General features: G+C 42.0%; 2 protein-coding genes across 16 annotated transcripts in view; both read left to right on the forward strand.

Annotated features, from left to right (window-relative positions):
* Window positions 1–27,645, forward strand: part of RABGAP1 (RAB GTPase activating protein 1) — a 191,193-nt gene that overhangs the window by 104,436 nt on the left and 59,112 nt on the right. Inside the window, exon 1 of one of the 15 annotated variants that reach the window (XM_008273354.4) lies at window positions 14,419–14,652. The exons of the other annotated variants lie outside the window; for them this stretch is intronic. Coding sequence (XP_008271576.3) covers window positions 14,434–14,652 — 219 coding nt within the window. The 5' untranslated portion in view covers window positions 14,419–14,433. Of the gene's footprint in view, window positions 1–14,418; window positions 14,653–27,645 lie in introns of those variants that run through there. 15 annotated transcript variants of the gene reach the window in all.
* On the forward strand, window positions 15,117–20,547 carry GPR21 (G protein-coupled receptor 21). Its single transcript, XM_051855466.2, has one exon. The coding sequence runs from the start codon at window positions 15,462–15,464 to the stop codon at window positions 16,533–16,535; it is 1,074 nt and encodes a 357-aa protein (XP_051711426.1). The 5' UTR covers window positions 15,117–15,461; the 3' UTR covers window positions 16,536–20,547.

A 27,645-nucleotide genomic window follows, 5' to 3' on the forward strand; every position in this document is an offset into this window, starting at 1 on the left:
CCACAGAATTGGCCCCTCCTTAATGACTGTCATTGCAAATTTAATCTTCCTTAAAATTAATTATCCAGTCTCACTACGACCACTACCCTTTAAGGTCTTTTAGGAGTTCTAATTTCAGTTGCATTTAATTTACATATTAATTGAGGATATAAGTTCATCATTATTAACTATCTACACATATAAGAATATACTTTTGCTCTTTTTTAATTTGTTTTCATCTACTTAGGACTTTAGAGTTGCTGTCGTGTGGGTCTTACACCTTTTTTGTTAAGTTCATTCCTAAGAATTGGGGGTGATATTTGACACAGTGTTCAAGTAGCCACTTGGAATAGCAGCATTCCATATTGCAGAGACTGGCCAGTTCCTGTGCATCCAATCTAGTTTCTTGTTAATGTGCACCCTGAGAGGCATTAGTTGGTGAGCCAAGTACAAGATCCCTCCATCCATGTGGGAAACCTGGATTGACTTCCAGGCTCCTCGTTTCAACCTACGCCATTCCCAGCTATTCTGAACATTCGGGGAATGAGCCAGCATATTGAAGATCTCTCTTTCTCTTCGTCTCTGCCTTTTGAATTAAAAAAAACAAGCAGGCAAGCAAGCAGACATGCATGTGGGAGGTTATTTACAGATACTATGCCATTTTATAAAAAGACTTGAAAAATCCAAGCATTTTGGACCTAGGGTTCCAAGGACCAATCCCTTGTGAATACCAACAATGGCTCGTATGTTTCAATCTGCATCCCAACATAGGCCATGATTCCACCACTTTACAACCAAGTATTCTTTTTTTTTTCTTTTTTTTTCTTTTTTTTTTCTTTTTTTTTTTTTTTTTTTTTTTTTGACAGGCAGAGTGGACAGTGAGAGACAGAGACAGAGAGAAAGGTCTTCCTTTTGCTGTTGGTTCACCCTCCAATGGCCACCGTGACCAGCGCGCTGCGGTCGGCACACCGCGCTGATCCGAAGCCAGGAGCTTCTCCTGGTCTCCCATGCGGGTGCAAGCACTTGGGCCATCCTCCACTGCACTCCCGGGCCACAGCAGAGAGCTGGCCTGGAAGAGGGGCAACCGGGACAGAATCCGGCGCCCCAACAGGGACAAGAACCCGGTGTGCTGGTGCCCCAAGGTGGAGGATTAGCCTAGTGAGCCTCGGTGCCGGCCACAACTGAGTATTCTTACTTGGTTCTGCAAGAAAATAGGTTGTGAGGGGATTCTAGAACTGGGTAATTTGCTCCCAGATAATAGTTAGTATAGTATGGTCCTTTATGATTTGTGAAGGTAAATTTTTAAGTCCTTATATCCTGTCTCTGAGAAGCCTTTATTCCTATGTTGAATTTTTTTTTTTTTTTTTTTTGACAGGCAGAGTGGATAGTGAGAGAGAGAGACAGAGAGAAAGGTCTTCCTTTGCCGTTGGTTCACCCTCCAATGGCCGCCGCGGCCGGCGCACCGCGCTGATCCGATGGCAGGAGCCAGGAGCCAGGTGCTTTTCTTGGTCTCCCATGGGGTGCAGGGCCCAAGCACCTGGGCCATCCCCCACTGCACTCCCGGGCCACAGCAGAGAGCTGGCCTGGAAGAGGGGTAACCGGGACAGAATCCGGCACCCCAACCAGGACTAGAACCTGGTGTGCCGGCGCCGCTAGGCGGAGGATTAGCCTAGTGAGCCGCAGCGCCGGCCCCTATGTTGAATTTCTATAAGTCATATCTGTCTAGGGGTTCTCAAGATTTCCTGAAGGGGCTGGTGCTGTGGTGTAGCAGGTAAAGCTGCCACCTGCAGTGCCAGCATCCCATATGGATGCCAGTTCAAGTCCTGGCTGCTCCACTTCCAATCCAGCTCTCTGCCATGGCCTGGGAAAACAGTAGAAGATGTCTAAGTCCTTGGGTCCCTGCGACCAAATGGGAGACCTGGAAGAAACACCTGACTCCTGGCTCCAGATCGGTGCAGCTCCAGCTGTTGTGGCCATCTTGGGTGTGAATAAGTGGATGAAAGACCTCTCTCTCTCCCTCTCTGCCTCTGCCTCTCTGTGTAAATCTGCCTTTCTGATAAATAAATTAAAAAAAAGATTTCCTGAATTACAAGATTAGTAACATATTAGGGTTGTTTATATTAAAATTGCTGCTGTTAGACAGTTTTTGACCCACAAATAGGCAATTTCATATGCTTCAACCTAATACAGTACCTCTTACCTGAAATGCCTGGAATGACAAGTCTTTCAGATTTTGGAATGTTTTGGATTTTCGAATCTGTGCGTAGATTCATGTGGGCACTCAAAAATTTTGGATTTGCAGAATTACAGATTTCAGATTATGACTCCACAACTTGTAATTATAGTTGAAGTAGACAGCTGTCATAGTAGGGTTTTACTTGGAAGAACTTCCAGCCCAAAAGCAGAATTGCCTTTTGTTTCATGGGCCATTGTTTATTCATTCAGAAATGCCCTTTGAATGCTTACTCTGTGCAAGCCGCATGCTAGGTCTCATGGAAATGCCTATGAATAAGATAAACTTGTCACTGATTTGAATGAGTCTGCAGTTTCACTGGAGGAAATAAACTGTTAGTAAACATTACAATAAAGTTGTATAAGAATTATAGAAGAAAGAACATTGCTGTGCTGTGAGTGACACAAAGGATGTCTCATCCCAGTATTCTGGGTTTCTTACTCAGATATTATCTAAGGGGCGAATGGCTGGGGCTGGGTGGGTGCGGCATCTCAGGTGTGGTGGTAAAGATTAGAGGGAACAGCATGTTCCCAGACGAAGCTTGAGGAAATGATCAGCAGTTTCACAGGGTGTAGTGGAGAGACGACCCAACAGATAGTAACTAGGATCCAGATATTAAAAAGCCACAAAAGGTAGGTTTAAGATTTGGGGCAATAGAAAGTCACTGAGGCGTTTTAACAGACAAATCGCATATTCAGGTTTAGAAGGCAGTAAGCAGAATAATTAAGAGTGGCCATCTAAAGTCAGGTTCAGGTTATCCTGACTCAGTTCCTAGTTCTGTATTCTAGCCAATAGCATTGGTCAGCTTAGCAAACCTAGACTTTTGTTTCTTTGTCTGTAAATTGGGATGCAATATTTGTACCCTTATTTGTAGAGTTGTCAGAATTCGCTTTTAAATAATACCTGAAAATAGTTCATACTAAGTATTTTATATTATATATATATATATTTTTTTTTTTTAAGATAGATTTATTTATTTGAAAGGCAGAGTTACAGAGAGGCAGAGGCAGGGAGAGAGAGGTCTTCCATCTACTGGTTCACTCCTCAGATGGCTGCAACAGCAGAGCTGTGCCAAGCCGAAGCTTCTTCTGGGTCTCCCACATGGGTGCGGGGGCCCAAAGACTTGGGCCATGTTCTGCTGCTTTCCCAGACCATAGCAGAGAGCTGGATTGGAAGTAGAGCAGCCATTACCTGCTAAACCACAGCGCCGGCCCCCAAACTAAGTATAAATAGCTACGCAGAGACCGGCACTGTGGCATAGTGCTGCCTGCAGTGCTGGCATCCCATATGGGTGCCAGTTCGAGTCTTGGCTGCCCCACTTCCCATCCAGCTCTCTACTATGGCCTAGGAAAGCAGTAGAAGATGGCCCAAGTCCTTTGGCCCCTGTACCCATGTGGGAGACCCCAAGAAGCTCCTGGCTCCTGGCTTCGGATCAGCCCAGTTGCAGCCATTGTGGTTCTTTTGGGAGTGAACCATCAGATGGGAGATTGACACCTCTCTCTCTCTCTCTCTCTCTTTTTCTGCCTTTCAAATAAATAATCTTTTAAAAATGGCGGCATAGTTATTGTTACTATTTATATTCTCATTATTGGTTTAAGATCATTCTGAATACTTGCATAAGAATGCAGTAAAGTTAATTATAGTCAAAGTTTTTAATAATTCATCAAAAGATAATTGTTACTTGGGTTAGTGGCAGAATAGTCTGTGTTGTCCACAAAGAATATGTTCCTGGGCCCATTGGATTCCTGAAACTAGATAATACTTTTGGGGCCGGCTTTATGGCACAGGAGGCTAATCCTCCACCTGTGGTGCCAGCATCCCATATGAGTACCAATTCTAGTCCTGGCTACCCCTCTTCCAATCCAGCTCTCTGCTATGGCTTGGGAAAGCAGTAGAAGATGGCTCAAGTGTATGGGCCCCTGCACCTGCATGGGAGACCCGGAAGAAGCTCCTGGCTCCTGGCTTCGGATCAGTGCAGTTCCAGCCACCTGGGGAGTGACCCAATGGAAGGAAGACCTTTCTCTCTCTCCCTTTCATTGTCTGTAACTCTACCTCTCAAATAAATAAATAAAATCTTTAAACAAAAAAAGATAGTACTTTTATTGAACCCTAAACACAAATACATTTTTTCCTTTTATATACATAACTATGATAATGTTTCATTTATAAATTTGATAAATTAAGTGATTGACAGTAACTAACATCATAGATGAATTATAACAGTATAATAAAAAATATGTTGTCTTCCTCAAAATACGGACCACAGTTGACCACAGGAAACTGAAACTGCAGCAGCCAAAACTATAGGTAAAGGGGGACTACTGTCCAGCTTGGGTGAATTTCCAGTTAGAATCCTTGGCACTGTGACTACATGAGCACGGGGTGTGAGGGAGAGGGAAAATGAGTGATGAGTTGAAGTACCTCAGATAGTTTTTGGAATGATAGAATATAAATAAACTGACACTAGCTACATTAGAATATTAATCAACATTTAAAGCTCACCTTCACCAAATATTAAGTGACAGATAATACCCAGAGGTGAACTTTATGAATCTGAAGAACTGAAATTGATCCTTTCTCACATGTAGGAGTAAAACCTCTGAATTGGTTGGGAGCAGAATAAATGTAATTTAAAGTTTTTCTCCTTTGTTGTTGCATATTTCATTTTTTCTTTCTTCCTATTTATTTATTTTTAAGGAAAAGGGTTTATTGGGAAAAACCCAGCAGGCCAGAGGGAAGGGGTGAAGAAGGAAAAAGAGTAAGAGAGAGAGAGGAGAGAAGAGATAGCTAGGAAAGGAGAGCGAGCAGAGAGCAGAGCAGAGAGCCACTTGTTCAGGAACAGGTTGTTTTAAAACTTTGCCAGAGTGCAGGCAGGGAAGTAGGAGCAGCGAATCCCATTAGGATGGGGGTGGGACTAACACTGGTTGGGCCATGTGGCTACCTGGCTTCCAGCAATGGCGGTGGGGGCTAGAGCCTAGGATGGTGTCAGGGCATAGATCACACCAAAGATAAGACTGCACCATTTTCATAACATTCCCCTCTTTTGTTTTTTATAAAGCAGGCATTGTATGGGATTACATTAGTCCCAAAAGTCCAGGAGGGGTAGAGGGATGGTGATCTGTCTTTGGAGCTGCTTCCTCCTGACATGGGGTGATGAGGTACTCTTCGCTGGCATGGGGTGATGTCTCAAGCCGCTGTCTGGAGGTGGGGTGTGGAGGGAGGGGCTGAGTATATCCTTGTAGCAGCATTTGGTTGACCGCCTGGTTGCTGAAGGCCTTGGTTCGTTCTATTATCACCTGCTGTAAACACTTAAACAGACACTGTAGTACAAAAGACAGGGTGAGAATAGCAACCAATGTTCCTAAGAGTGGTATTAACCAGGTAATGAGAGGATTTCATAGAGGAAAGGAAATGGGGGGGGGGGTGTCTCTGGACCCTTGTGAGGACAGTTTGATGGACGTGGTTTAAAGCCTATCCCAACCAAGACCGGGAGAAAGGCTACTCAACTTTTGCAGGTAGAGGGGTTTGTCTTTGGAGAAATTCTGAAATCATACAACATTAAGTGGGGGAGAAGACCATCAATACACACAGGTTAGGAGTAGAGCCATTGGTGTTAGGGTAGAGGCTATGATTACAAAGGAATGAGGCCCAAGTGGATACGAAGGACAGAGTCATGATTACAGGACCTAAGAAAGGTGCTGTCTCAGCCAAATAGAAACTGATCTTTCTTCCTTTTTAGCTGTGTAATTTTCTCATTTTAATTTATTACTTTGTTATTTATTTCTGTTAAGTTGTGTTAGAGTCGACCGCCCGAAAAACGTCACCAAGAGACACGTCTCTTATGCAAACAGCACGGGGAAGCTTTATTGATTATCCAGCATGCTGGGGCTGCCTGATCATACAAAAGCAGAGCAGCCCCGAATAACCAAAGGTTAGGGTTTATAAAGGCAAAAACCGCAAAATCGGGAGGGGGGAGAGAATACACGGTTGCTAAGCGGTTGCTAATATCTTACAATCAGCAATTATGATCTTAAGACATAGACAAATCACATTTTCATTATTAACTCAGGTAACCCAGGTGTAACCTTTTTATTTTTAAGCTTGAGCAATCATGCTAGGGGGTTTTTGTGCGTTGCCAAGGGTGATGTAGTGTATTGCTGTTGTCCGACTATTTGAGAGCATAGTTTCAGACCAGAGTCTCACGGGGGGGGGGGGGGGGGGGTTGCTTTCCCAGAATGCAGTCTCAAGTGCTCCAAAATGGAGTCCCTACTGTCAAGGTGCTATTTTACTCTGTCTTATTTTCACAGCTGCACCAGGAAGGTTTAAACCTGTAAGCTTAAGCTTAACCTTTTACACCTGCATATATACAATTTTAACTCTTCAGTTGAAATAAATAGAAGTGTAATTTTTGCAGATCAGAAAATATTCAACCAGAAATGAAACTTTTTTTTTTAATTTATTTATTTGAAAGTCAGAGTTACACAGAGAGAGGAGAGGCAGAGAGAGAGAGGTCCTCCATCTGATGGTTCACTCCCCAGTTGGCCGTAAGGGCCGGAGCTGCGCTGATCCAAATCCAGGAGCCAGGATTCTTCCGGGTCTCCCACACAGGTGCAGGAACCCAAGGACTTGGGCCATCCTCCACTGCTTTCCCAGGCCATAGCAGAGAGCTGGATTGGAAGCAGAGCAGCCGGGTCTCGAGCCGGTACCCATATGGGATGCTGGCACTTCAGGCCAGGGCGTTAACCTGCTGTGCTACAGCACCAGCCCCTGAAATTGTTAAATATTCGCAAATTCATACAGTTTATCCAATGATAGTCTTGTTCTGTGAGAATTTTGAACTGCAGTTCAGAGGGTCTGTTTCAAGTTGATGGCCTATGGAAAAGTGGAACTGAGCCTCACAAAGTACCTTAATTAAGCCTGGCGTCATCATTTCTGGTCAGATTAATTGGCTCTAGAAGGACTTGATTCAGCCAGAGTTTTTTTGTTAGATTTACTAATAGCCTTATTTTGGCTTTTTTTTTTTCTTTCCTCCATGATTGTAAAAATAGTATATAGAAATTTTGACATTCAGAAATTACATAAAGCTATAAAGAAGAAATTTTTAAAAATCACTTATAATTTCACCATCCAGTGATAGAGTTGGTTTTTGTTATATTTTATTCTTGATTAATTCGAGTGAATGTGGACATTTGGTTGGTTGTGTTTTGTTTTGTTTTGTTTTGTTTTAAGTTTCCTAAATGGCTGTTTTCAGTGTGGTCCCTAGAATGGTGTTTGTTAGGTAATAAGGATAGTAGTATAGCAACTTGTAGTTTTATTATGTTTTTATTGTTTTTTTAAAGATTTAATTATTTATATTTGAAAGGCAGAGATACAGAGAGAGAAAAGAGAGATCAGTCTTCCATGTGCTGGTTCACTCCCTAAATGGCAACAACAGCCAGGGCTGGACAAGGCCGAAGCCAGGAGCTTCTTCCTTGTCTCCCACGTAGGTGCAGAGTCCCAAGGACTTGAGCCATCTTCCCCTGCTTTCCCAGGTGCATTAGCAGGGAGCTGGATCAGAAGTGCAGCAGCCAGGACTTGAACTGGCACCTGTGTGGGATGCCAGCACTGCTGACAGAGGTCTAGCCTTCTATGCCACAGTTCCAGCTCCTTGTTGTTATATTTTTAGTTCTGTGAATTTATCAACTAGTGTATTACCACCCTCTTATTGGCAAAGCTGTCTAGGTGTTTTTTTTTTTTAATATTTTATTTATTTATTTGAGAGGTAGAGTTACAAACAGTGAGAAGGAGAGAGAGAAAGGTCTTCCCTCTGTTGGTCCACTCCCCAGATGGTCACAACTGCCGGAGCTGCACTGATCTGAAGCCAGGAGCCAGGTGCCTCCTCCAGGTCTCCCACGTGGGTACAGGGGCACAAGGACTTGGGCCATCCTCCACCACTTTCCCAGGCCACAGCAGAGAGCCGGACTGGAAGAGGAGCAGCCAGGACTAGAACCGGGGCCCATATGGGGCGCCTGCCCCAAAGCTGTCTACTTTTATGTATGAGCAACATGAGATGTAGAGAGAGTAATTTGGATACCCAAACTCACAAAAAACCTGGACTCCTACTTTTGGTGAATGCTTTTTCTCATTATTAAAATACTGTAACTCCCAGCAATCATTACTTAATTCATTCAGTATTTATTAAGTACTCAAATATGGGTTCAAAAGTAAAGTGTATGGGAAGTATTAAAATAATGAGTACCCTGGCATGGAGGGGAATGGTATGAGGAGTACCATGATAAAATGTGTGCTTTCAGGTATTTCACCAGACAGAGTGGAATAGACAACAAAAGCAAACAAAACCAGAAGTCCAGATGATAGTTAATGAAAATGTAAAATTAAAAACTCAAGGAGGAAATAAATTTTAGGACCATTATAAAAAAAATAGATTTCTTAGAGTTAACAGCCAGCCATGCTGGAGCCGGGAGAAAACCAGGCCGTTGCCCCCTACCCCTTCCTCTGCTCCTTCCTGCTGCTGGCTGCCTGCACCCCTGGCCCAGGAGACTTTTTCCAACAACCTGTTAAAACATGGTAGATTCTGTGAATTTCTAGGCATGCAGAGACATGCCTTACCCAAGAATATTAAAAAGGCATTTAGGAAATGGTTGCTGAAGTGGCACACAGATGAAAATCTTGAGAATAAAGACGAAGCAGAGGAAAAATTCGGACAAGTAGCTGAGGCCTATGAGGCGTTACCTTATGCTAAAAAATGGGACATCCATGACAAATTGGGGAAGAAGGATTGAATGGTGGAGGAGGCGAACACATTCTATGACCGTCATTTGGGTTTAGCTTTACATTCCATACTCCAGTCGATGTCTTCAGAAAATTTTTTGGTGGAAGGGACTCATTTTCATTTGATTTCTTTGAGGACCCATTTCTTTAAGGATTTTTGGGGGGGGAAATCAAAGGGTCCCAGGGGAAACAGGCAAAGCCCGAGCTCATTTTCCTCTGCCTTCAAGTGGATTTCCATTCTTTGAAGGTGGATTTTTTTTTTCTTTTAATACAGGATATTCTTCTTTTGGGTCACTGGGTCACAGAGCCCTTCATTCTCTTCCACATCATTTGGTGATAGTGAGATAGACAACTTTAAATCTATCAGCAGGGCTGGCACCGTGGCCTAGTAGGCTAAGCCTCCAGCTGTGGTGCCAGCATCCCATATGGGCACCAATTCATATCCCAGGTGCTCCTCTTTTGATCCAGCTCTCTGCTTATGACCTGGGAAAGCACCAAATGATGGCTTAAGTGCTTGGAACCCTGCACCTAGGTAGAAGACTCAAAAGAAGCTCCTGGCTTCTGGCTCTGGATTGGCTGAGCTCTGGCTGTTGTGGCCATCTGGGGAATACAAGACCTTTCTATCTCTCCCTCTCTCTTTCTGTAACTCTACCTCTCAAATAAAAGTCTTTTGAAAAAAAAAATCAGCTACTAAAATAGTTAATGGCAATAAAAATCACTACAGAGAGAATTTTTTAACAATGGTCAAGAGTAGAAGTTGAAGAAAATGGGCAGTTAAAGTCCTAACGATACATGGTGAGGAGCAGCTGCTGCGCTTGGATAACAACTGTTTCAGAGCACACATTTAACAGAAATGTTAAACTATTGTAAGCACCATTTGAGGATTAATAAGAACATTTTTTGAAGATTTATGAACTCAACTTTCAGTACAATTGTACCAAATCTGAAGTATTTATAAACAGCTCATTGGAGCACCTGTTTGTCATAGACTTTGAAGTTTATTGTTGGGACCAAGTAAATAGGACCTTGGTGTTTTTTTGTTTTTTTGTTTTTTTGTTTTTTCCTTTTTGCCTTTAAAATTGTTGTACATCGGGCCGGCGCTGCGGCTCACTAGGCTAATCCTCCGCCTAGCGGTGCCGGCACACCAGGTTCTAGTCCCGGTCGGGGCGCCGGATTCTGTCCCGGTTGCCCCTCTTCCAGGCCAGCCCTCTGCTGTGGCCAGGGAGTGCAGTGGAGGATGGCCCAGGTGCTTGGGCCCTGCACCCCATGGGAGACCAGGAAAAGCACCTGGCTCCTGCCATCGGATCAGCGCGGTGCGCCGGCCGCGGCGGCCATTGGAGGGTGAACCAACGGCAAAAGGAAGACCTTTCTCTGTGTCCCTCTCTCTTACTGTCCACTCTGCCTGTCAAAAAAAAAAAAATTGTTGTACATCTCTGTATCTACTTTTTATTTTTACTAAATGTAATTCAAGGTGAGCCGTGACTCTTTGGTAGTGGTAGGACAAAATTGTATACTAACACCAGCATGAATATGCTTTTCCATTGCGTTTGAAATGTGAGCCAAGTAGTGTCAGCCTACAGTGAAGTTAACATTGCCAGGATGAATCTTCTGCAGAAGCAGTTTCATTACTTACAGTATCTGGTGGTGAAAGATACTGATGTATTAATGGTGATACATTTCTGGTTTAATATAAGTTAAGGCTGTAGCTGTGCATGAAAGCTGTTAATTTAGTAAGTTTTGACAGTTAAATTATTAAATATGTAATGTTAAGCTTAGGTTTAAAAAAGTAAAGCTGGTAAACTGGGTATTCTGTCATTTGTTTGTTTGTTTATTTGCTTGTTTGTTTTGAGATTTAAAAGTATTTATTAGAATCAACGACCTCCAGCCAGAGCAGCATGGAGGAGGGCTTCCAAGAGAGGGAAACCCAAAGGAGATTGGTGGCAGTTGGCTTCAGTACAATTTTGAAGGAAAAAAAAAAGAAATGCAAATTTGCATTTTTGTGTGTATGTGAGTGGGATCTGTAGCCGTCTTGTGTCTATGATTTTGCGCCTGGTCATCTAGTGTCACTGTATTAGCATTTCATCCAACTCATGAAGGTGGATTCCAAGCTTACATTACATTTTCTTCAGTATATCTTGAGATTGTATTCAGACTTTCCTATTCATAAGTAATGATTTAGCAATTAATTGGGCTTTTTTGGTAACAATTCTGTGAGGGAAGGAATAAACATTTAGCAAAGAAACAGTTAAGCAGTGTTTTCATTTTTTAAAAGATTTATTTTTTTTTACAGTAATCTATCCACTTTTTTTTTTAGGATTTATTTATTTGAAAGTCAGAGTTACACAGAGAGAAAAGGAGAGGCAGAGCGAGAGAGAGAGGTCTTCCATCCACTAGTTCATTCCCCAGTTGACCACAACAGCCAGAGCTGCGCCAATCCGAAGCCAGGAGCCTGGAGCTTCTTCTGGGTCTCCCACGTGGGTGCAAGGGCCCAAGGACTGGCCATCTTCTACTGCTTTCCCAGGCCATAGCAGAGAGCTGGATCAGAAGTGGAGCAGCCTGGACTCAAACCAGTGCCCATATGGGATGTCAGCATGGCAGGTCACGGCTTTTACCCACTACACCACAACGCTAGCCCCTAAAGGATGTATTTTTTTTATTTGAATGGTAGAGTTATGGCAAACAGTGGGACAGAGAGCTAGAGATATCTTCCATCTGCTGGTTTACTCCCCAAATGGCTGCAATGGTCAGGCCTGGGCAAGGCTGAAGCTAGGAGTCAGAAACTTCATCTGGTTCTCCCATGTGGGTGCAGGGGCCCAAGCACTGGGGCCATCTTCTGTTGCTTTCCCAGGCACTTTGGCAGGGAGCTGGATCAGAAGTGGAGCAGCCAGGACTTAAACCGGCACCTGTATGGGATGCTGGCATTGTGGTCAGTGGCTTAACCTGTTATACAACAATGCCACCCCTAATTTTTTCATTCTTAAAAGTATGTTCTAGTTTTCTAGGGTATATATACTGTACGATCACTTAAGGACAATATACATGGTAAAGTCATGGAATGATTTAGGTGTGAGCAGAAATAAAGGTTTTTCGTTTTGTTTCTCAAAAAAAAAAAAAAAGATTCCTAGGAATTGGTGACTGTGAAGAGAGACTAATTAAGGGAGTGATCATAATGGTTGCTAAATTTCATACCAGAGAGCCTGGGGAAGTGTTGGGGGAAATGAGAAGCTTGTTTGGCAGGAAAAATGTATTTAGCTTTGAACATACGTTGGATAAAATCTGTGCACGCCAATCAAGTAGAGGATATGTAACAGGCAAATCATAGATAGAAAAGGCAACACAGGATGAACTCAGGGCTGGAGGCCTAGACAAAGAAATTGTTTATGTTGAGGGAATAATTGATGCTTATTATCATTCCTTGTTTCCAGATATATTTATTCTTTTTTCAGGAGTTATTCATTTGTGCATTTAAAAGAGTTACAGAGAGAGAGAGGAAGAAACAGAGGCAGAGAGAGAGAATCTTCCATCTGCTGGTACACTCACCAGATGGCCGCAACAGCCAGCGCTGGGCCAGGGCGAAGTCAGGAGCCGGAAGCTTCATCCTGGTCTCCCGTATGGGCTGTCTTCCAGAGCTTTTCCCAGGCTATCAGCAGGGAGCTGGATCAGAAGTAGAGCAGTCAGGACACAAACCAGAGTCCATATGGGATGCTGGCCTTGCAAGCAGCAGCTTTACTCACTGTGCCACAGCGCCAGCCCTCTTCCAGATACCTTTACTGCTTTGCATATGAGTAGCCTAAATGTTTTTGAGTAGAGAGGCATTGTGTGCTATGGAATTGGCAGTTACAGCAAGCTGTGGTTCTTCTTGATTCAGAGGAGGCAAGCATCAAGCAGTGTTGCACGATTGGTGGGGAACATTGGCTGTTTTAGTTATATAGGCACTCCCTATGTACTAGGTGTTGGGGAAACCATTTTGTATATACTGTCTTTTTTTTTTTTTTTTTAAAGATTTATTTATTTATTTGAAAGGCAGAGTTACAAAAAGGGAGAGGGAGATAGAGAGACATCTTCTATCTGCTGGTTCACTCCCCAAATGGTTGCAACACCTGGAGCTGGGCCGATCTGAAATCAGGAGCCAGAAGCTTCTTCCGGGTCTCCCACGTGGGTTCAGGGTCCCAAGGACTTGGGCCATCTTCTACTGCTTTCCCAGGCCATAGCAGAGAGCTGGATCATTAATGGAGCAGCCGAGATTTTAACTGGCACCCATATGTGATGCCAGCACTGCAGGCAGTGGCTTTACTTGCTATGCCAGAGCACCTGCCCCCACTGTCTGTTTTTTAAACGATGCTGTGACATAGGGATTTTTGTCCTCATTTTTCAGATGATTAAACTGAGGCTAGGAGTACGTAATATTAGAGCAGGATTTGAACCAGATGGGTACTTTGGTACTGTTGGTCTTTTTACTGTGCTGTACTTTCCCTAGTTTTCTATCAACACTTTGTCAAACATTGCTCATCAGGCTTATATTGTAATAGATTTTTTTATTTCTTTGCCTTCATGTACTAACATGTTATATGGGTAGAAAGTGCTTCAGATTTAAAATATAAATTCATTGAATTCCAATTATGAATGGTCATTTACCTGCAGTGAGAAAGCATTTGTATAAAATAAATGAAAAATACCAGTTGAATCACGAAGTATTTCTCTACCAGGTGTGCAGACCTCCTGCAATGCTTAGAAATGCCAACATGGTTCCCTAGCACCACACTCCCGGTGACCTGAAAAGTGTCATCATTTATGACACTACCAGAAAAAACACAATATAAACCCAATTTTCATTATTCTAAATAGAAACAAGTGTGCATATTCATGAAGCTTCTTGTAATTTTTGAGGTTGGATGGAGATAGGTACACTTCCTAAGTGTGTGCTATTTCTGGAGAACTCAGAATTGGTAATATTTTCTTTATTTTTCCCTTGGGGAAAAAACAGATTTTAAAGTTTCTTAATATTGGCCAATATCCAGGAAATCATGAGGAAGATGACTAGTACTGAATTTTTAGTCTTCCAGCTAGGACTTGTTGTGCAGCTGAATTATGTTTTCTAGGTTACTGTGTACTGTTCACGTACTTCCTTTCTTTAATATTGCTCTTTGTTTGGAAAATGTCACAAGAAAATAGGAATTTCCCCTCACCATTACCCCTCAGGCAGTGTGTTTCAGTTTAATTTCTGACTCTATCCTGGCTATTACCCCTTCTTGATACCAGTAGAAATTCTGCTTATCTGCTAAAAGGGGGATTCCAGACAGACGAGGAAACAGCTTTCAAATGCTGCACTGCAGCCATACAAAGTCAGCCCCCCCCCGCCCTCCCCCGCCTCCCCCCCAACCCCGCTCCACTGTGCAGTCCGCATATCGGGGTGCACCTCTCTGGTGATGAATTATAATGAATTGCCAAAGATGCCAGAGTGTGTTCATGCACATGCGTCTTCTTTCCCCTCCTCCTTTCTTCCTTTTCCCAAGCCCCCTCTCCTCCCTGTTTCCCCTCCTACTTCTTTTCCCCTCCCTCTCTGTCTCAATTCTGCAGTACTCAGGGCTGAACCACATTCCTGCTTTGCAAGGCTTTCTGTTAAGGATGTGTTGTGGCTTTTGTTTGGATTGCAGCATGCAGAATTACAGGTAATATTCTGAAATTGAGCTAAACAGATAAATTCTGTTGAAATGTTTGTAAAGAGGCAAAAATATTACATTGGATTCAGTGAGGAAGATAAGTTATCTTGGGCAGTTTTATTCATGGTAATTGTAGTGAAATGTTTTCAGAAATGCTGTAGCAAATTTCTTTTCTGCCCCAAAAGGCTCAAATGAAAGAAAAAGGGGGTGGATTGATCTGACTGTGATTGCTTTTGTTTTATAATGATCCTGAAAGCTTGATGTGGCTGCTCCTCCTTTCTAAAGTCAGAAGCAATTAACATAGGGGTGTAATTGAAGGTAATGGTGAATAGTGGTGCTAGGAGGGGTAGAGTGGGAGGGTAATGCCAGTCTGGGCTAGCCGAGTTCTTTGATTAGGGCACTGAATGCAAAATATAAAATGCTCTCTCCTTTTCTTCTGTCAGCTGTTCAGAGGAGACTCATTACAACTCCTGCTGAAGCTCCTAACCTTCCTTCTCTTCCGCCCCTTCTCCCTGCCCTCACTTGGCCTGAAGATGTTGCCCCCCAGAGCTTGCCTTACCCCCCTGGTGCTATGTGTGTGGTGAACCTGGCACCATGGCCACATCTGAGACTGGCCACACAGCTGCTGCTGGCTCTCCCTGTTCCAGGAAGGATTTAAAGGGGAATTGCTCTGCAGACAATGCACCAGAGCGGCAGCATCAGGAACTTGGGGACTAAGGCTCCTCTGCCATTATTACACACATGCAGAGCTGACCGCAATGACAGGAGCTGCTCCTTCGAACTGCTGGCAGCAGCCAAGCGGCAGCATGAAGTGAGAGATGGCTCCTGAGCTCAAGATGAACTCCAGCTCCACCTTGGATGGTAATCAGAGCAGCCGCCCTTTTTGCCTCTTGGCACTTGGTTATTTGGAAACTGTCGACTTTTGCCTTTTGGAAGTGCTGATTATTGTTTTTCTAACTGTATTGATCATTTCTGGCAACATCATTGTGATTTTTGTATCTCATTGTGCACCTTTGCTAAACCATCACACCACAAGTTACTTTATCCAGACTATGGCATATGCTGACCTTTTGGTTGGGGTAAGCTGCCTGGTCCCTTCTTTATCACTCCTGCACTACCCCCTTCCAGTAGAGGAGTCACTGTCTTGCCAGATATTTGGTTTTGTAGTGTCAGTTCTGAAGAGTGTCTCCATGGCCTCTCTGGCCTGTATCAGCATTGATAGATACATTGCCATCACTAAACCTTTAACCTATAACACACTGGTGACACCCTGGAGGCTACGTCTGTGTATTTTCCTGATTTGGCTTTATTCCAGCCTGGTCTTCCTGCCTTCCTTTTTCCACTGGGGCAAACCTGGATATCATGGAGATGTGTTTCAGTGGTGTGCAGAGTCCTGGCACACCGATCCCTACTTCACCCTGTTCATCGTGATGATGCTATATGCCCCAGCTGCCCTCATTGTCTGCTTCACCTATTTCAACATCTTCCGCATCTGCCAACAGCACACAAAGGAAATCAGCGAAAGGCAAGCCCGCTTCAGCAGCCAGAGTGGGGAGACTGGGGAAGTGCAGGCCTGTCCAGACAAGCGCTATGCTATGGTCCTGTTCCGCATCACTAGTGTATTTTACATCCTCTGGTTGCCGTATATCATCTACTTCTTGTTGGAAAGCTCCACTGGCCACAGCAACCGCTTTGCATCCTTCTTGACCACCTGGCTTGCTATCAGTAACAGTTTCTGCAATTGTGTCATTTATAGTCTCTCCAACAGTGTCTTCCAAAGGGGACTGAAGCACCTCTCCGGGGCCATGTGTACTTCTTGTACAGGTCAGACCACAGCCAAGGATCCTTACACAGTTAGGAGCAAAGGCCCCCTAAATGGATGTCACGTCTGAGATGAATCACGTATTTGGTCACTCTGTGTGTGGCCCTTTTTCCCCCTCCTTTTTATCTCTTTATATTCCTAGTGAACTAGGAAATCCAGGACAGGATAATTGGACTGTAAGTGATAGCTAGCAAATGATCCGTCCAGACGCCTTCTAAGTTTACAGATACGATTTTCTGAAAACACTTTTGAATCACAAGAGTCAGTATCAGGAAGATAAATTGCTCTAGGTTCCAATTTTTGAAATGTCATGGAAATGACTACAGTTCTCAGATTTAAAAGGAATAAAGCCATATCTAACACCTCTCTCCAGCTGGCATGACTGAACCTGGGTGTGAACGGCGTCAGCATTTTGAAAAGTCATTTTCTTGTTGCTTTTCTGGATTCTTTCCAGCTACTTCGGCTTCATGTGCAATTGACTTCTTTTAACAGGGAATATTAGAATATACTGATTAATTAAAAGGATTTTTAATTTATTTTTTACATATGGAAGTATAACTGCTCTGTAATTTTCAACACTATCATTTAGAAAGTTAAATGTTTTATGTTTTATTCTCATGAGAGACTTCTCAGTGGGATGAATAATGTGAATAGTTGTAGAATAGTTTTAGAATTTTTTAAGGAACCATAAAGCAAAATTAGTTAAATCATTTAGTTTATGAAACCCAAGCAACTTTTTGTGTCATACTTTGCAGAAATCTAAAGATTTGTGTGCAGAGAAGTGATGCCTTCGTGTATATGTACATTGTGTATGTGTACGTTGAGAATATTTGAATTGAATTAGTTTTCCCTTTTACAGTAAAGTATGTTTAAGCTAAAAAATAAATAGACTGAGAGTTGTAAATGATAAAGGTATGTGAAAATTGTGTCTGTAGTGTTCTTTTTATTCCAAAGATTTTTGAGATAGTGGCACAGCAGGGAGAATGGTTTCATAAGTAACTGGATCAAAAATATATACTGAACCAACTCATTTTTAAAATAGAGGAAATTAATTCAGGTATTTTCTTTATACTTAAACAGAATCAACTAATTTGGCATCAACTGATTATATTATAAAACTTTTTCAGTTAGTGTTAAGGAATCCACATTTGAAGGGTGGGGGGATTTTTGGCAAATCTATGTCTTCTGTTGCTGTTCTTTTTCTGAAAAAAAAAAAAAAAATCCTTTGCCATACAGTTCTTTATCATTTCCTTTTTTTCCTGGTTTTTGTTTTTCTGAAGTACTAGCAAAATCTATAGGATTTCATTGTTGTGTGGAATTATTATTGTAAGTGGTTATGTGTTTTCATATGATGGTGATGTTTTCACCTTTTGGAGCAAGAGGTTTATTTTTCTAAAAGGAGAGAAAGATTTCCAGCAGCTCCCCGCATGAGAGGATTTCCTCTGCTTTTCTACTCGTTTTCATGTTTTGGAAATATTCAGGGGAAATACTTGATCTCTGCCTTTGGCTGGATGTTATAATCTGAATGTGACAGTGCTGTTCAGTGAGATGAAAGATGGAAGAACTCCAAGGGACATGGGCTAAAATGGATTCCTAAATCCAAGAAAGGACACAAGTATTTATAAAACAGGCAAACATGCTTTGATTTTTCATCATGATTTTAGAAGCCCCCTCCCCCTTTTAAAATAATTGACAGTGTTCTTACAGTTTTAAATTTTATTTTAAACTTAAATATGTTGTATTTAAATTTTTATTGTATAAAACATTTTGAACTTCAGATTCTGGGCTCTTCCCAAAAGCTTTCTGGCTGTCTTTATCTAGTGTTATCAAATTTTATTCCAAGCATTTTCAGAATTTAGAACTCATACTGAAATTGCAGATTATGTTAGAAATTACTTTGTTAAATTGTCATTTCAAGTGGAAAACCTTTTCTGTTTGGTTGTGAAAAATATAGTTGCATATCTTTTCTCTTTATTTATGTTATACAAATCTTTAAAAATCTGTCTTATTTTATATGTAACAGAGTATAACCTGTTCAGATTTTCAGTTTGTAAATTTTTAGTTCAGCAAATATGGGAATCTTAAAAGTTTTAATTTTTATAGAAAATTGATCATTTTTTTCTTTAGGAAAAGGTTTTGAGAATGGAAAAGAATATTTTAAGTTTTAGTAATGGCCAATGAAGCTTTTTTTTTTTTTAAGCTAAGCTTTTAATTCCGTTTTTCCTTAAACTTGGTATTTATTTATTTGAGAGAGAGGGCTCCTATCTGCTTGTTCACTCCCCCAAATGCCCGCAGTGACTAGGATGGGATCTGGAGCTCAATCCAGGTCTCCTAGGTGGGTGGCAGGAACCCAGTTGCTTGCTGTCTCTGCCTCCCTAAGTCTGTATTAGAAAGAAGCTGAAGTCAGGAACTGGAGCCAGTTATCAGACCAGGTATCTCAGATGTGAGGTATGGGTGGCTTAATTGTTAGGCTAAACACTGACCCCCAACTTGGCTTTTTAATGACCAGAAAGGGCACTTTCAATTAAAAATGTTTACATTCTTATAACAAATTTGGATTTTATTGGAGGGTTTTTTTTCACATTGGGATCTTTGTGATTGTCTCAAGCCCAAAACTCAAGTAGAAACTAAGCAGATGCTGTAATTTTAAAGAAAAATACTTGTTTAATCATTAGGTATCCTTCCAGTTTACCTTGCCTTCATTATACTGTATAAAACTCTAATGTTTCTTCCAGAAATCAATTCCGTTATCCTCACGCAGTCATTGTCTGCTTTGTTTTTACTTTAGTTTGTGATAAGTGTGCTGTTGGGGATGAGGGTATGCACCTGGACAGTCATAAAAGTCTTTAGTGGCAGGGGCATTTCTAGATGGTAGGTTTTGAGAGTTTGCATTTCACTAATCTTTTTATCCTGGCATTTTTAAAGCAAAACCTGATGATGTTTGGGATTAAATACTAATCCGAGTAGTTCAGCATGAGAAAAAAAAATGTATTTTTAGACTCTGTTACCTTGGATAACTCTTCTAACTTTATATGGTAAGTGACTGGTATCAGAGGAGGAACGTGCTTTTGGTGATTGTGTTAAAATTATTTCATAGTAAATTTTTAAAATAAGGTTATACTGATTGTTACATTTGTAAATCAGTTGTGTGTGTTTATGCGGTGGTTTCAGTGCAGGTGTGTTTTTTCCTCTTAGAGTTGAAACAGAATTAGAGATAACTAGAGCTGCACTTCCCTGAGAGCACTGTCTTACACCACAGGGAATATTTGCAGTTTTCATGGACCTGTTTACTCTTCCACAAACTCCATTTTGGAAAAGGGTTTCTTTAAGTTTTATTGCTGGATAAATTCTTTTGAGCCGAATGGCTTTTCCTTTTTACTTGAATAATTATCTCAGTGTTTTAAGGGTTGAGAAAACTTGAATTTTTGTACTATCAATGAATTATCCAACTGTGTACTTGAAAATGAAGCAACAGGGTAACTGGCTCCCAGATAGTGAAGTGGATTCTGGGAGAGCTCCCTCAGCTTTTCAAGTTTATTTGAAAAACCTACACAGTGACTTTGTAGGAAACATCATAATTTCACAGACTGTTTTTTAATCATAAAATATTCTTGACGTAAATTATTGGCACATCAGAGTGTATTGATATGTGAACAGATTTTGGGAAGGTTAAGAATGGGCACTATGAGAATATTTAAGTCTTCACAAATCATTTCATGTGTTATTTTGCATAATTTTTCAGATTGAAGGGAAACTACAATAATTAAATGGGCTTATTATTTTGAAGATCTTGTACACATTTCTAAGAATGACTGTAAATGAGTCATTTGATTTTTCTTCGAAATTTGAGCATCATGATAAAACAAAAATTAACTTTAAGAATAAAAAAATCTAGGTTTCTTTTACTAAATAACTAGGTTTGTAAATTATGGCATGTCACTTCTCTAAACAGTTTATCCTGAGAGGAGATAATGATCTTTACATACCTTACAGGGCTAAGAATTCAATTAGATAATGGATGTGATGAAAGTATTGTATAAATTGTAAAGTGCTTTGCAAATAAAAAAAAATTATTGATGTTATGTGTCTCTACCATGCTTTTAAATGTAACAAAGTCGGGCCGGCGCCGTGGCTCAATAGGCTAATCCTCCACCTTGCGGCGCCGGCACACCGGGTTCTAGTCCCGCTTGGGGCGCCGGATTCTGTCCCAGTTGCCCCTCTTCCAGGCCAGCTCTCTGCTATGGCCAGGGAGTGCAGTGGAGGATGGCCCAGGTGCTTGGGCCCTGCACCCCATGGGAGACCAGGAAAAGCACCTGGCTCCTGGCTCCTGCCAGGATCAGCGCGGTGCGCCGGCTGCAGCGGCGGCCATTGGAGGGTGAACCAACGGCAAAGGAAGACCTTTCTCTCTCTGTCTCTCTCTCTCACTGTCCACTCTGCCTGTCAAAAAAAAAAAAAAAAAAAAAATGTAACAAAGTCAAATGTCATTTACTTCCTCACATGAAGATCTTTGAGGCACAGTGCTGGATCACTGCTTCATGCTTATTCTCAATCCCAGACCTGAAAGGAAAGGCAAATAAAATCCTCACTTCTACGGCCGGCGCCGCGGCTCACTAGGCTAATCCTCCGCCTAGCGGCGCCGGCACACCGGGTTCTAGTCCCGGTTGGGGCGCCGGATTCTGTCCCGGTTGCCCCTCTTCCAGGCCAGCCCTCTGCTGTGGCCAGGGAGTGCAGTGGAGGATGGCCCAGGTGCTTGGGCCCTGCACCCCATGGGAGACCAGGAAAAGCACCTGGATCCTGGCTCCTGCCATCGGATCAGCGCGATGCGCCGGCCGCAGCGCACCGGCCGCGGCAGCCATTGGAGGGTGAACCAGCGGCAAAGGAAGACCTTTCTCTCTGTCTCTCTCTCTCACTGTCCACTCTGCCTGTCAAAAAATAAAAAATAAAAAAAAATAAAATAAATAAAAAAAAAATCCTCACTTCTGCAGAAAGATAATAATCTTAAATTCAACATAAAACTGCTTTCATTTGTTTTATTTGCTTGTCTGCGTACTCTCTGAAGGCAAGGGATATAATGTCTCTTGATACTTTTAACTCTAAATTCTAACATGTGACCTGGCTCAGAGCAGAAGTTTAGTGAATTTTACAGAATGAATGAATGGCTGCTTCTAATTATTACTTCTAGTCACTAACTTATCCTTGTATATGGAATTATATGGCACTGATGTTAAAAGGTAGTCCAGAGCCTCATACCCAACCATTTTGGTCTACTCTAAATAGTGAATTTCTCTTTTTAGTACTAAGAGTGTAGTGTGTGAATATAAGTCTTCTATGTAACAGGTAACTTTATTCCTAGAAATGCTGTAGCCTCAGGCTGGGGGACTTGAGGCAGTATATTCAGATTGCCAATTTCTAGTTGGCTCATACCTGCTTGGCTGTGGGTGCAGATAACAGAGACTAAAATCAGTTACAAGGGAAGAGGTGCCAAAAAAAGCCTTGGTGAAAGAAATTGTGGGGTTTTACTTTGTCTCTCGTTCTTTACCAGTTTCCTGGCTCTCTGTTACTTTCCTTCCTTTTCTTAACACAGTATTTGTCATGTATCCAGAATATCCAAATGATACTGCCAAAGGGTATATAGAAAATTGTTTTATGCAAGAACGAGTGCCTTCAGGGAAACTGTAAGAAACAATGGAGACACAGTTACCCAGCAAACTGAGTTGTGTGCTTGGCAGTATTGCTGGCTTCAGAAATGTAGAAAAGTATGTCGTTCCTTCCTTTCAGAACTTTATAATCTTTAAACTGAATGTGGAAAAATTCTGTGATTGTGTTCCAAGAAGTCTCAGGGGCCATCTGGAGGAATGTACTAAGGCATCCTGGGGGAGGCACCCCGTGGGTCTGTTTCTTAGGGGTAGTTCAGATGATGCCAGTGTGTAAAATCATAGTGCCACTTCACTCGTTTACATTAAGAAGTAAACGTTGACAGTAGGGACCTGTCTTTTCCTATTAGGAGTTCTTTGTGGGAAGCCAAACCATGAACAGAAGGTTGCTGGTGAGCCTAGAATCTCAGAACATGGTTTCCGTAATGTGAACGTTAGTAGTGTCAGACCAAGACTGATGTCCAGTTCCCACAACTGGGAAAAATTTGTCATCGGGATCATGGTAAAAGTGGAAATCACCCCATCATCTAATTGACATATTATTTCTTCAGTTAATTAACAACTTTTTTTTGTAGCTTTTAGTCACATTCATTGAAAGTCTCAATAATTTTGCCACTCATTCTTTAATCAGAAAACACATCAGTTTAATGGTTTTTCAAAGGGTGGCCAATTCCTTTATGTTAGTTTGGGGGAGTAACTTATCTTGGTTTTCATGTGGTACCTAGTTAAAAAAGAAACATGAAAATACCTATAAAAATGAGTAGTATCAGCCAGTCAGATATTTTGAGATTGAGACATTAGGTGTGTAGAGTGTCGGTTCATGTCTAGCAGTGGAGTCAGGGAAAGTCAGTTGGGTTGGAAAGAGCTTTAGAAATCATTTGATCTGGTTCTATTATCTTACAAATGAGAAACCAGCCTAGTGATCATGCCTGTTTATGATAATGCCCAGACTTCCTGTGTCTTAATTCACTGCCCCTTTCTGTTATACTGTGTTGCTTTTGCAGAGGATTTGGAATTTGGTTTTGATTCAGACATGCCCTGGAGCTTGTACGCGTGCATGTTTGTGAAATTACAGGCATAGAAGGCTTGAGCAACGATACCGGTTCAGATGAATTTTGTAAACTTTATCATATTTAATCCTTCTGATGCTATATTAGCTAGTAACTATTCTTAACCCCATTATACAGATAAAGAAACAGACTTAGAGTTGCCAAGTCCCACAGGATTTTTTTTTTTTTTTTTTTTTTTTTTTTTTGACAGGCAGAGTGGACAGTGAGAGAGAGAGACAGAGAGAAAGGTCTTCCTTTGCCGTTGGTTCACCCTCCAATGGCCGCCGCGGCCGGCGCGCTGCGGCCGGCGCACCGTGCTGATCCGATGGCAGGAGCCAGGAGCCAGGTGCTTTTTCCTGGTCTCCCATGGGGTGCAGGGCCCAAGCACCTGGGCCATCCTCCAGTGCACTCCCTGGCCACAGCTGAGAGCTGGCCTGGAAGAGGGGCAACCGGGACAGAATCTGGCGCCCCGACCGGGACTAGAACCCTGTGTGCCGGCGCCGCTAGGCGGAGGATTAGCCTAGTGAGCCGCGGCGCCGGCCAAGTCCCACAGGATTTAAAGCCAGGTCTTTCTCACTCCAAGTCCTATATTCGTATATCATTAATTCTCACAGCAAGTTATTTTTAATAAGGAAACAAGATTGGAGAAGTTAAGAAACTCTGAAGGTTACACATGTGAGTGATTCAAATTCCATTCTTTGACTCTAAAGCCTGTGTCCTTTAAAAAATTTTTTTTGCTTATTTTTTGGAGAAACACAGGGGCAGGTATGAATATGCTATCCACTAATTCACTCCCCATATGCTTGCAACAGCTGGACAAAGCCAGCAGCCAGGAACTCAATATGTGTCTCCTATGTGGGAGTCAGTAGTCCCACAATGGGTGTGAAGTTAACCCGTCACCTTTGCCACCTTCGCTTTCCAAGGTCTGTGTTAGCAGGAAGGAAATGGGAGTCAGGAGCTAGAACTGAGTATCAAACTGAGATACTCTAATAAGATGTGGGTGTATTAACCAGCACTTTAACTGCTAGGCTAAATACCTAGCCCCTTTAAAAATGTATTTAATTTAGAGACAGACACAAATTAACTGCTGCCTTCTGTTTCACTCCTCAGACGCCCACAAAGGCCAGTGCTGGGCTGGGGCTGGGGCTGGGACTGAACCTAGAGCCAAGAGCCTGGAATCTAATCTGTGTCTCCCACGTGGATGGCAGGAATCCAATAACTTGAGCCATCACCACTGCCTCCCAGGATCTTCATTGTCAAGAAACTAGAATTGGGGACCAGAGCTGACAGTTTATTGGTGTGAAATGCAGGTGTCTTAACCTCTAGTAGGTGTTTAACCTACTCCCAAGCCTGTGTCCTTTACGATGATATTAACTAACTCTTAGACTTGAAAAGCATATGACAGACTTCCTACTAAAATAGCAGATTGAATATGCATGTCCATTTCTGTTAACTCCAGAATAAATAATAGCAAAGATGTAATATATGGGCAGAGAGAAGGGGAGCAGAGATAATGGCAGATGAATGACACCCACAAAATTTGAGAATTTAGAAACCCCATTGACAGTTGACTCAACAGAATCGACAAAAATGAATCCTAAAGGGTGAGGGACAAGAAGAAGCAGGTTGATTTATCCATAGAATCCAGTCACTACTTGGGGATTTGATTTTCAGGATGGCCACCATAAGCATAGAGTAGTGTTGTCATACAGTTGCTGGGTCAAGATGTTGTCTGATGTCTGGGTCCTGGTTTTTGTGTCCAACACAGGAGAAATTTCAAGGATGAGATGTAGGTAAAGATTAGAAGAAAAGCAAGATCTATTTGTGTGCAAAGTGTAAGTACATACTGGAGAAGGTGTGTAAGCATATGGCAAGAATAAGCTACACTCAGTGAGGTTTGGGGTTATCTCTACATGACCTGGAAGCCTAGTAGGTGGCATCTGGGGTGGATCTTAAATACTCACAGGGAGCAGGGTTTGGGGCGGGATTGAGTACCACCTTGCCCTGTTTTGGAATTCTCGGGACTGTGGTGGCTTCAGGTATCAGTGTGGTAATTTTATTTTAACATTATAATTAATAGGTACAAGTCACTGTAGGATACAGTTGGCAGTCATGTTGGTTATTTTTGGTTGACGCCAGTTCTGAGCAGCAGTTTCATGGAAGTTGCAGTTTTCCACTGCCCAGAAAATAGCTCCTCCTTGCTAGCTACCTCCTTACCTCTGTCAGTATGAATTTGCATGAAAATGAGAACACCATCACTCCCCATCTCCACTCTACCTTGATCCCCATCTGAAGCTGGCCCAACCAGGCAGCTGGTTGGTTTTTCACCTTTCTAGCAGAACTCCAACTCTTTGGAGAAGTTGAACCACAAATACTTTGGATACCAGGCATAGCTGAGGATGAGACTGAAGTACTTTGTTGAAAACATATGAGTGTCAAGAGAAAGTTTGTATGTTAAATAATCAACCCCTTTGTCACACTACACTCTTCAGCTGGTCTTCAGCCTTTTACATTTGAGAAAATAGGACTGCATTCTGGGGACTACACATATATTTGAGAGACCACAGATGAAACAGCCACATCACCAGCCCGATCACCTTCAGGTGATGTCTGTCAGTCAGCAAATACCATGCATACAAAGCTTTCAGTTATTTTTATTGCTGTTCTTTTACTATTAACAGACAACCAGAGAGGAATTCGAATTATTGTGGATGTTTGTTGGTAAAGATGTGCATGTTGGATATATTTCTTTAGAAGGCAGCATAGGAGTGGATTAGGCTGTGGGAAATTAGACTAACTATAGTCTGGTTCTCTTCTTGGTCCCTCCCTCTTCCTTGAATGCACGTGACATCAGTTATCCAGTCATACAGGAGTAAAGGAACCCAAAAAGGAGTTGATGTTTTTCATAGCCCTTTAGATGTCGCTTGGGATGCCTGCATCCCATGTAGGAGTATCTTGTTCAAGTCCCGGCTCCTCTGCTTCTGATGTAACTTCCCACAAATGGGCATCCTGGGAAGCAGCAAGTGATGGTTCCAGTACTTGGGTCTCTGCCACCCACACAGGAGATCCCAGCAAGATCCTAATAAAGTGACCTGTAGTTCATCAAACAGTGTATGACATGAGGGAGCCTTTTGCAAAGTTACTAGCATTTTTGTTAGATGACCATGAATGTTATCATCTAATGAAATATTTACTGGCTTGTTAGAAAGGGGTTGTATTGGCTTTGAGCAAAATACAAAAGTAATAGTCTTTCCCAAGTAAAACTTGAAGTTCTGAGTCTGTCATTTTTAACAATACTGAGATGAAGTGAATTGATAAAGACAGTATTTGGGAAGAAAAGCAAAAGTTACAGCACTTAGGCAGTATTATTTATTTCTGAAATTTCTTCCAAAAAAGCTGAGGAAACCCCCACTGTGAAAGCTATTTATTTATAGCTGGACCATTTTTTTAAAAAGTTTAAAGCCATTTGTGGGTTTCTAGCTTCATTGGCCCCTGGGGAGCAAATCTGACTAAAAAGCCATTTTTCAGTTTTAAAAATTCCCTTTCTTCATGACATGATACTGCTGGGAATTGAAACCATTCCTCCTTAGGTTATTTTTTTTTTTTTTAAGATTTTGTTTGTTTATTTGAGAGGTAGAGTTCAGGCAGTGAGATGGAGAGACAGAAAGGTCTTCCTTCCGTTGGCTCACTCCCCAAATGGCATGGGCTGGAGCTGCACCTATCCAGAGCCAAGAGCCAGGTACTTCTTCCTGGTCTCCCATGAGAGTGCAGGGGCCCACACACTGGGCCATCCTCCACTGCCTTCCCAGGCCACAGCAGAGAGCTGGATTGGAAGAGGAGCAGCTGGGACTAGAACCGGCGCCCATATGGGAAGCTGGCACCGCAGGCGGAGGATTAACTTACTGCGCCATGGCACCAGCCCCTCCTCCTTAGGTTATATTAACAATATGTAGTATATTATTTTATTGAGGATGCATATTGTAGTTTGCAAAGTTAAAACAAAAGTTAGCTCTCACTATAGCATTTACTCAAGAAATATTAATCTCTGAATCTAGGAAGGACCCTCATCTCTGAATGAAAATTACACTAGCCATGGATTCAAGATCAAATGTATGTTACAGTAATAGTAAGGGTCTTTAAGTTGTTAACTATTACTGTAATTAGTGTATACTCTTGGATTTTTTTAAAAAATTATAATCTCTGAAATAAGAAGATAGTAAAAACACTAGAGTTTTGTAGCCCATAGCCCTTGATTTTCTACTTTGTAAAATGGAGTAGTATTTCTTAGAATTATTGTAGAAATTAGATATTGTCACATCTGATGTATGTAAAATTGTGCTTGGTGGTATCTCAGAAACTCAGTAGATAAATTGCTGCTATTATTTCTTTGTCACACAAAGGTCAGAATTTTGGTGCCTGTAAATTGGCACCATGTGCACAGGAGAGAGGCTCTGGGTAAACATGAAGTGGCCTGCTA

Source organism: Oryctolagus cuniculus, chromosome 1, assembly GCF_964237555.1.
Source record: "Oryctolagus cuniculus chromosome 1, mOryCun1.1, whole genome shotgun sequence".
Classification (NCBI taxonomy): domain Eukaryota; kingdom Metazoa; phylum Chordata; class Mammalia; order Lagomorpha; family Leporidae; genus Oryctolagus; species Oryctolagus cuniculus.